The sequence below is a fragment of the Pinus tabuliformis genome, chromosome 2_1 (genome assembly GCF_031772625.1).
Source record: "Pinus tabuliformis cultivar Carrire ecotype Pingquan chromosome 2_1, CPIR1, whole genome shotgun sequence".
In the NCBI taxonomy this organism is placed as follows: Eukaryota; Viridiplantae; Streptophyta; class Pinopsida; order Pinales; family Pinaceae; genus Pinus; species Pinus tabuliformis.
In genome coordinates this window covers 891,021,181-891,031,851 of record NC_142299.1, presented here as the reverse complement: position 1 = coordinate 891,031,851, position 10,671 = coordinate 891,021,181, and the positions used below count along the sequence as shown (strand labels likewise).

Genomic DNA, 10,671 nt, shown 5'->3' with positions numbered 1-10,671 from the left:
GTAGTTCGTACAAACTTGGAAGCGACGATGCTGTATGCACAAGTACTAGCTCTTGTCGCAGCTGTCACTTGGTCAGCTGGCACAAGTCCGCTAGGGCTCAAGCCAACTTCTATATGCTCTCAGAAGAAGCTTTCTAAATGATGGAAGAAGGCTATCTCAACGGAAAGTAATCTACTTTGCAAAAATGGACTGAAAGCCAACCAAAACATGGAAACCCTAGTAAACCCTAATCTGACTAGTTTAACCTTTATGATGCAATAGTGAGAGTGCAAATGTCTAAAAATGATGCCATTACTTCTAGTGATGTGAAATGCATGAACTCAAACTACTTCCATTAAAAAGAACAGTGTTTTTGTATTTTTGCTTAAGTGGTTGGAGTTATTATGACTTGTTTCTTATTAGGTTTTGACTATGCAGGGGTCGTTTGAAGGGAAAGAAAGCTTGGGAAAGGTGAGGAGGGATAGGAGAGGTTCCAGGGGATCCAAAACATCATTCCACAGAAGTCCACAACGTTCAGGTGCTCGACAACCGAGTGTGCAGGCTTCTACAGGATGTCTGCAGGGGTTTCTACAGGATGTTCAGAGATTTCTATAGGATGTTCTGAAAAGAGGATTTTGGAGCATGGATGGAGGGAAAAAGATGGAGGAATGAGTATGGAGGTGAAATAGGGGTGTGAAGAGGTCTAGGACTTGGTGGATGAGGCTAAGGAGCGATTGGATTTGTTCAAGGATGGAGGAAGCGATGATGCACAAGAATGTAGGAATTAGGGCAAGGTGGGGAAAGTATGGCAAATGAAGGGTACAAATCATGGAATAAGGGTTGGAGCAGATTATCTGATGGATTATGGGTAGATAGAGAGGGATAACAGGTGCTCTGCAAGTTATTTTTCGAATTTAACAAATGAAGACTTGGAAAATCAAGAACCTAATTACCTTGACCTAATCTGACCTAGATAATAGCAACGGAAATGGAACAAAGGTTTATTCGAAATGAAATACGTGAAATGACTATGCAACTAAGCAATCATAAACTGAAACATGCAATCAAAACTGATATCAAGTTCGACAACTAAGAATCCAACACTATTAATTGCATGGTGAAGCAAAGAATGTGTTTTTGTGGGCAGCAAGGTTACATTGGTCCCAGCTCATGATTCCACTGAAGGGGAGGTGAGATCCAAAGTACTTGGTAGCCTTTTTCTGAATATATTCCCTGTGATTAACCTATCAAGTAAATCTGAACATGAAGAACCTTTTTAATCATCAAAAGAAACCTAAATAACAACACAATATTTAAATCTAAATAGCAGATTTTATTCTAAGAATGCAGCAAAACACATAAAGATAATCAAAGGAGGTATTGGGCGCTTGAGATGGGCCCAACCCCAAGAGCTACAGCCTCCTAAGAGAGATTTAGAGCTGGTGCAAAGCTGGATTCATCTTTATTAACCAAGAATGAAGAGTTACATCAAAATTGTCCACAAGGAGAGCTTGAGAATGAGCTGAAAGCAAAACTAATCTATTGCCTAAAAATCGAACTATAAAATGACTACAAAATGAATACAAACTGACTAACTACTGGCTACAAACTAAATAACCACTAGCTAACCCCAAAATGACTAACTGAAATGAGTTCTTTAGCCCTCTTATTTATACAATTTGAGGACCCAACAGTCCTCCTAAAATTTAGGGACTTGGCTGCCTAAGACTTGTAGTTAACAGCAGTCCAACTTGACTTGCTTGGCTGCCCTTGAGCTGATTGATTCGGTGGCCCTTGAACTCCGAGCTGATGGTGGAGAATTCGAGGTAAGGGCCCATAAATGAGGGGGACACCTTCCTACAAATCCTCTAGCTTGTTCTCCCACGAATTTGGCTGCCAAGTGCTCATTAAGACCTTCAATTTTGTCTCCAAGTTGACCAAAAAGGCTACACAAAGCACCCATTAGACTTGTTGGCATAATGACTAACCAAATTCACTCTATTAACATAAAAATAATCAAAAACATGCAATAAACTAATGAGAATGGTGGATTAAGTCAAATTAGGAGGTTGAATGAGCCCAAATAATTGCACATTTTTGGGGCTCATCATCACCCCCCTACTGAAAGTGTTGCTCATCCTCTGAGCAACCAATCTCTCTCCTCATCTGATGGCCCTGGTGGCTTCTTTGGCTAACATCTCGGCTGACTTCTCCTTTGGCTTCCCTCTTTTCAAACTTCCTGTAGAAACAGTTCGCTGGCTTCCTGTAGAAACAGTCCTCTGTCTTCCTGTAGAAACAGTCTGCTAACTTCCTGTAGAACCAATTTTCTCTGATTTTGCTTGCTTGGCTGGGGGTGCCTTCTCCTTGAACTGTGCTGCCTGAAAGCTGACGAATCCAACATGAATGGCAAGTCTAATGTATTATAAAAGCACACAAGTACAATGAACTGCCCGAGAATAGATAGTGCATGCCAAATCTGGATGGGAAAGAGTGTTTCCAGGCCTTTAACTGAATCGAATGGCATTCTTAATCTTGGATTTGAACTCTACTAAGAATTGATAACAGAAGCAGAACAGAACATAAGATAGATCAAGGGCAGAGAAAATATGACTTGCCAACATATCACTGCTATGAATCAGCATTTCCCTTCAATCTGAAATTGCTTCAAAACAGGCCAAAAATGAGAATTCCCAAGTTTTGTTTCAAGCTGTTGTATAACCAGGAGTAGAGAAAAACTTCATACCGAATCACACTTTTAAGAATTCTTTCACATGGAATAATCTGGCTATTGCAAAAGACCTTGTGAACCCCTTGGAAAGTATTGAAATAAACAAATCTAGCCAGAACAACACCAGAACTTTCCAGTTTGTTTCATGGTAGATTCACGTCATGTAAAATCACTGTTTTTCCATTCGTTAACTTTGATTCAAATTTCTGTTCCTAACATGACAATACTTTCCGACTGCGGCAGCTTTCTCTTCTTCATTTGAAGATGTTGAAATAAGTTTTGCTAAACATTTCATATATTTTTCTCCAAGATGTTCTGCTAATTTTCTTTTATCTCCATCTTGAGACAAGATAAACAACAGTTTCACAGCATAAGCTCGCATTTCAGAGTATGTAGCTTCACAAAAAGGGAAGCAATACTTGAATTGCTCCTCCCTCTCTTAAATTTGTCCTTGCCTCAACAGCCGCTGGTACACAACAAATGGCATGGAATGCTCGAACAATGCTTCCATGTATTGAAGGTGGTGTCCAATTTATTAAAGATAATAGCTGGTATATGATCTCATCAGATCCCAATAATGCAGCTGTTGTGTCATTTGTTCTTTGGGGCAATGCTGTAGACATAGCAAGGTTTGCATAGGTATTAGCAGCTTTTTCTCTCAAAGCAAATATAGTTGACAGTGGTGTGCATAGAAGGTCCAAGATGGGTCGGACCACCCCATCTTGGATCATTTGTAAAGCATTCTCAGGTAAACTTGAAAGATTTTGAAGTGCCCCAATGGCTGCTAATTTTGACTTCAAATTAATATTTGAAATCATTTCAAGAAGTGGAAATACAACTCCCTCTTTGAGCAATGCAGCGTTGTTTTGATCTGTTAAACCTATCTCTGACAACTTACTTGCCATAACAATCTTCATTGTTTCAGACCCTTCTCTCAGGTTCTGTATCAAGGGCTTGAAATAGTTCGCCTGTGCCATTTGCACTACATTATGCTCACTGTATGGGAGATTCTCCAGAACTTCGTTTGCATCCTTAGCAGCTTTAGGATTGTCACTATTTGACATTGTTACAAGGAGGAGGATACAACCTTGTACCTTGCCAATCTGTTCACACACAGCCATATCCTTTGAAAGCTCTAAAAGAAATTCCACGGCTTTCATACCCTCTGCAATATCACGTGCAAGTGGACGAACAATAAAATCAATAGCATGATCCACCTCAGCTATTTTCACCTTTCTTCAAGCTCCAAACTTGATGAAGAGAAACTCAGGCTTCTCTGCTCTGCTGCACTTTCCTGTAGAAGACCCCACCCGTTTCCTGTAGAACGTGATTCTGCCTTTGAGTGAGCCCGATGCACGAGTGAAATTCGAACCAGGTAGGAAACTCAGCGGAGGACGATAGGTTAAGTCGATTGTGGAAGCAGAGGATGTATACTTCGAGTTAAACATGATGCAAGTGCAAGTTAACAGCAGTCTATGAGTTTCAGCTGAGCGCTCAGATTTCTGCGTGATTTTTGGAGTGAGGTGGCAGAGACATGTGTTGGCCATGCAGACAGTTAGGCTATCATGAACTGTTTGTTTTCTTCTTGATCTGCTGCACTGGAGTTCAAGCAGCCGACACTAACTGTTTTTTTTTTTAATTTTCACGTGAATGACTGATCATGCTGCGTGATTTTTGCCTTGATGAGTGCAATTGACTTAACCTTGCTATATTCGTGGCTTAATTCCACCATTCCATCAATTCATGCAGTTTTCAAATTAAATCTATGCAATAGAAGAATGAGATCAGTCACATACCTCGAAGTTGAATGGTTGCCGTGAGCTGCTGTGGGCTGTCAGTGCTGCATGCATTTGATTTTATGGTTGCATGATGGCTTGGTTGCTGATTCATGGTTGGTTTCCTTGTGCAGGTGTCCTCTGGCCAGATGCATGCAACAAGAGTTCATTTCCACATTCAGATCTGCACCCTCAAACTGCTGCCATTGAATTTTCACAGGACCAGAACTCGTTTTCGCCATTTCTCCCAAACGGTGAAGCGGATTGATCTGAAACTCAGTGAGCATGTTCCTATCATCATTATGCATCTCCCATAGCAAATTCGTGATCAATGGATGCATGGATTTCGAGAAAAATGGAAAATGGCTGAATATTTCAGAGGTCAATTTCTCAGAAACCGTGCATCGGAATTGGCTGAAACTGCTTGGGTAGGTTACTATCACCCATGTGCATCTCCCCATGAAACAGGTTTTGAAACGGATGCACGGTCATGGAGAAAATGCAAAAATGGCTGATGGTGATGGAGGTTGATTTCTTGGAAACCGTGCACCGGAATTGCATGAAACTGCTCAGGCATGTTGTCATCAACCTTGTACAATTCCCCATAAAACGGTTTGTCAAATGGATGCATGGTTTTCAAGTTATGGCAAAAACAAATTCTGCTCTATGTGTTTTTGCTTCAAGGCACTTTGCATTTTAGTTGCATGGTATGACAAAATGAATTTTGGCTGTGATGCAGGTATGGAGATGATGGAGGAGGAGTTGGACGATTGCAGGAGGACTTCTGAACCTTTGAGGAAGCTGCCATGCTTGCCAAACCACTTTTTGAAATGCATGCCTAGTTTCCCACAATTTCTACTGGAAGTTCCTGTAGAAGCACAACGAGAAGCACAAGGAGGTGAAAAAATGATGGAGAAAGGCAAGGGATGGACACACAAGTGCTTGTAGGCCTGATCAACAGATTCCCACCATCAGATTCACTTTTGAAATTGGATTTGGCTCGTCCAAAGGTTCTATAGGATGTTTCCTGTAGAAACACAGAGCTTCCTGTAGAAGGCACAAGAACAATTACTTTGACCTTGATTTGAGTGCTCCTCCTGTCATGAAACGTCCTTCTTGCAACCTGCAATGTCATTGCTGCAACATGAAATTATTCAATGGAGATTAGCTTTATTTTTCTTTTTCTTTTTCTCTTTTTTTTTTTGAAAAACAACTAGGGCGCCTCATGGAGGTTTTCACCCTAATTGCCTGCCTTGGGCGCCTCCAAGGGAGGTTTTCACCCAAGGATCTTATTCTCTTTTCTCTTTTTTCCCAACCCATTGACCGCCTCATGGAGGTTTTCAATCAATGAGCCAATCTAAGGCGCCTCCAAGGAGGTTTTCACCTTAGATTTTTATTTTTCTCTTATTTTCATTTTTTCCTTTTTTTTTCCTTTTTTTTTTCTACCCTACCCTACTTGAAAAACAAAATCATTTTCAAGTATAAGAATACTTCCAATGGAGCAATGTGCACATCGAGATTAGAGAAAAAATGATGTGAAGGCTCGAAATGCATGCTTGGACAAGTATCCAGATCTCAGAGACCAAATGATCTGGCGTTGAAGGGATCAAACAAAGCTGAGGAAGAAAGTACTGCTGCAACTTAGTGACCTTCTGAAACCATATCTCAATATAGCTTTGATATCCTTGGTTCTTTTGCTGATCTGGATCATCCTTCATGTCACCTTCTATCATGACCTTCTGATCTTCCTCTTTTTGTTGATCTTTCTCTTGAATACATGGAAGATTTGATGGTAACCATGAGGGAACTCTCTCGATCTCTGATTCTGATCTCTCCTCTTCATCAAGTGCAGCCCATGGTTCTTTGATCTCCTCTTTGGACTCTTCTTTTGCTTTTGGTCCTTCAATGTTGTCAATAGAATCTCTTCTTTGCAACACTCTTCCCGAGATTTGGTGAAGATCATTGGGCTCAAGAGGAGTCATTTGCACATGTTGTGCCTCAGATTTGCAATGGGGTTGAGCTGCTCCATTGTATGGCTTTGGAAATGGTGGTATGGGTAGTTGAGGGGAGGTGTGAAATTGAGATGGATATGGATGGCATTGTGGTTGGGTAGGCATTTGGGGTTGCCTTGGTGGAGGAGGAGGCGATGGTTGTGGATGAGCAGGTGGTGGAGGAAAATGAGCGGGATGAGAGTTGTACTGGGGCCTCCACTCCTGATAAGGTGCATTCCACTGAGGCTGTGGCTAAGCATAAGAGTGAAATGAATGAGCAACTGGTAGGGCATAATATGGATCTGTGAAGGAACAAGGAGAATATGACCAAGGAGGAGGTGTAGACCAGGAAGGATGAGTAGTGGGACCCCAAGAAGGCATGAAAGTGGCTTGATAGGGGTCATAATAGGTCTCGGATGTCCCTTGCAGTTCCTGCTGGTAAGATCTAGGTTCATGTGGCCTCCTTTGGTTCATATAATAGAGTGATTCAGTGGCTCCTTTGGCTCTCTGATATGCAGCTTTGAATCTGGGTAAGGAAGGGCACTGATCTGTAGGATGGTATTCTTCACAGATGAAACACACTTCTAGGGAGTGCATTGGACATTCGTTCCTAGGATGCTTTCTAGTGCACCTGGGACAAAAGATGACCAAAGCCCTCTTGGCTTCCTCTTGCTTCTTTTGGATCCACAGGGTATCCAATTGCATGGCAAGAAACTGCCTCATATCACTCTTGAAATCTTCCAGCTGATTTTCAAATTCATCTTTGGACAAGATGTTGCTCCCAACATTTCTGCTTGTAGCCATTTGCTCTAGAGGAATGTTTTCTTCTTCTTCTCCCCTAGAGGTTCTTCAAATATGTCTTGATGTCCACCCAGGGGTTCTTCAATCACAGCCATTGAAGAAGACAGAAGGCTGTGTGAAGCAGTGGGGGTGTTTTGCAATCATTTTTCTAACTTATCTCTACTCCTACAAGGCATGAAATGAAATCTTTTTGGTTGATTTTTGCTTTTTTCTACTTCTACTTGCAAAACTGAAATAGATTGAACTGCAACTAACTATCTTGCTAAAATGAAAATGCGGAATTGAAATGAAAGCAGGAAAGGACTAATCTATTTTGCTCAAATGAAATTGCAGGAATGAAATGCTAGTCTACGCTTGCGGAATTGAAATGCTAATCTACGCTTGCAGAATTGAAACACTAATCTACGCTTGCAGAAATGAAATGCTAGTCTATGAAAGCAGGAAATGCTAATCTACAAAAGCAGGAAATGCTAATCTACTTTTGCATAAACGAAATTGCATAATGGAAATGAAATAAACTACTTAGCAAAAGATTGTAGTGGAAAATAGAAGAAAAGCGACAATCACCAATACTCTGACGCTTCCCCGGCAACGACGCCAAAAAGATGGTGGGCCCCAGTATTGTAGCAATAATGCTACAACTCCTGGGGCTTCCTATCTCTAATTTTATCAACCCGGTAGTTCGTACAAACTTGGAAGCGACGGTGCTGTATGCACAAGTACTAGCTCTTGTCGCAGCTGTCACTTGGTCAGCTGGCACAAGTCCGCTAGGGCTCAAGCCAACTTCTATATGCTCTCATAAGAAGCTTTCTAAATGATGGACGAAGGCTATCTCAACGGAAAGTAATCTACTTTGCAAAAATGGACTGAAAGCCAACCAAAACATGGAAACCCTAGTAAACCCTAATCTGACTAGTTTAACCTCTATGATGCAATAGTGAGAGTGCAAATGTCTAAAAATGATGCCATTACTTCTAGTGATGTGAAATGCATGAACTCAAACTACTTCCATTAAAAAGAACATTGTTTTTGTATTTTTGCTTAAGTGGTTGGAGTTATTATGACTTGTTTCTTATTAGGTTTTGACTGTGCAGGGGTCGTTTGAAGGGAAAGAAAGCTTGGGAAAGGTCAGGAGGGCTAGGAGAGGTTCCAGGGGATCCAAAACATCATTCCACAGAAGTCCACAACGTTCAGGTGCTCGGCAACCGAGTGTGCAGGCTTCTACAGGATGTCTGCAGGGGTTTCTACAGGATGTTCAGAGATTTCTACAGGATGTTCTGAAAAGAGGATTTTGGAGCATGGATGGAGGGAAAAAGATGGAGGAATGAGTATGGAGGTGAAATAGGGGTGTGAAGAGGTCTAGGACTTGGTGGATGAGGCTAAGGAGCGATTGGATTTGTTCAAGGATGGAGGAAGCGATGATGCACAAGAATGTAGGAATTAGGGCAAGGTGGGGAAAGTATGGCAAATGAAGGGTACAAATCATGGAATAAGGGTTGGAGCAGATTATCTGATGGATTATGGGTAGATAGAGAGGGATAACAGGTGCTCTGCAAGTTATTTTTCGAATTTAACAAATGAAGACTTGGAAAATCAAGAACCTAATTACCTTGACCTAATCTGACCTAGATAATAGCAACGGAAATGGAACAGAGGTTTATTCGAAATGAAATACGTGAAATGACTATGCAACTAAGCAATCATAAACTGAAACATGCAATCAAAACTGATATCAAGTTCGACAACTAAGAATCCAACATTATTAATTGCATGGTGAAGCAAAGAATGTGTTTTTGTGGGCAGCAAGGTTACATTGGTCCCAGCTCATGATTCCACTGAAGGGGAGGTGAGATCCAAAGTACTTGGTAGCCTTTTTCTGAATATATTCCCTGTGATTAACCTATCAAGTAAATCTGAACATGAAGAACCTTTTTAATCATCAAAAGAAACCTAAATAACAACACAATATTTAAATCTAAATAGCATATTTTATTCTAAGAATGCAGCAAAACACATAAAGATAATCAAAGGAGGTATTGGGCGCTTGAGATGGGCCCAACCCCAAGAGCTACAGCCTCCTAAGAGAGATTTAGAGCTGGTGCAAAGCTGGATTCATCTTTATTAACCAAGAATGAAGAGTTACATCAAAATTGTCCACAAGGAGAGCTTGAGAATGAGCTGAAAGCAAAACTAATCTATTGCCTAAAAATCGAACTATAAAATGACTACAAAATGAATACAAACTGACTAACTACTGGCTACAAACTGACTAACCACTAGCTAACCCCAAAATGACTAACTGAAATGAGGTCTTTAGCCCTCTTATTTATACAATTTGAGGACCCAACAGTCCTCCTAAAATTTAGGGACTTGGCTGCCCAAGACTTGTAGTTAACAGCAGTCCAACTTGACTTGCTTGGCTGCCCTTGAGCTGATTGATTCGGTGGCCCTTGAACTCCGAGCTGATGGTGGAGAATTCGAGGTAAGGGCCCATAAATGAGGGGGACACCTTCCTACAAATCCTCTAGCTTGTTCTCCCACGAATTTGGCTGCCAAGTGCTCATTAAGACCTTCAATTTTGTCTCCAAGTTGACCAAAAAGGCTACACAAAGCACCCATTAGACTTGTTGGCATAATGACTAACCAAATTCACTCTATTAACATAAAAATAATCAAAAACATGCAATGAACTAATGAGAATGGTGGATTAAGTCAAATTAGGAGGTTGAATGAGCCCAAATAATTGCACATTTTTGGGGCTCATCATCATATACCACGGCGGTTCATTGACCATGTTATTACATTACACGCATTCTTATAGTATGGACAAAGGTTTGGCGGCCCTCGAGGAGCGAACATGGCCCTACACTATTTCTCACATGCCTTGTGTGTGGCGCATCCACAGTTTATGTATGAAGGCTCACCTATCAAGGTCCTCCCAGATTAAATACTCACAACCAGAGTTCATGGATTTAATACATCTCGGGATCATAAGCGGGATCATTCTTTTTGTCAGCCTAGATATGGTGAGCTCCTTCCATGGTGGATTGGTTACAAGGTTCGATCACTCCAACATGAGATTTATGCTCATTTTTTAGCTCATCATGTGGTATTGTCTTGGGTTTGTAAAGTTCGATCTCCATTGAGACACTTGGACATGGTTGCACAAGTTTCATGGTTTACTTTATTTTTATCGTACCAGGTTTCCCATATGCGAAGTTTGTTATATAGGCCTTAGATGCTCACAGGGTGGCAGAATTATGGTTGTCTGGTCATTAAAGGAGAATTAGTTGGAAATCTCCATGAATCTTTGACCCTACTCAATCAGAGACTACATAGGTTTGTCATGATGTCTATAGGTTAGTGTCTCTTTGTCCACACTCCTATCCCTACACTC

At 41.1% G+C, this 10,671-nt stretch overlaps 1 protein-coding gene across 1 annotated transcript in view; it reads right to left on the bottom strand.

Annotated features, from left to right (window-relative positions):
• Positions 1-3,105: 3,105 nt before the first annotated feature.
• LOC149203506 (putative U-box domain-containing protein 42) overlaps positions 3,106-10,671 on the bottom strand; it is a 45,873-nt gene continuing 38,307 nt past the window's right edge. Inside the window, exon 2 of the mRNA XM_089401898.1 lies at positions 3,106-3,810. Within this exon, the coding sequence (XP_089258024.1) occupies positions 3,106-3,810 (705 nt within the window). The remainder of the gene's footprint in view (positions 3,811-10,671) is intronic.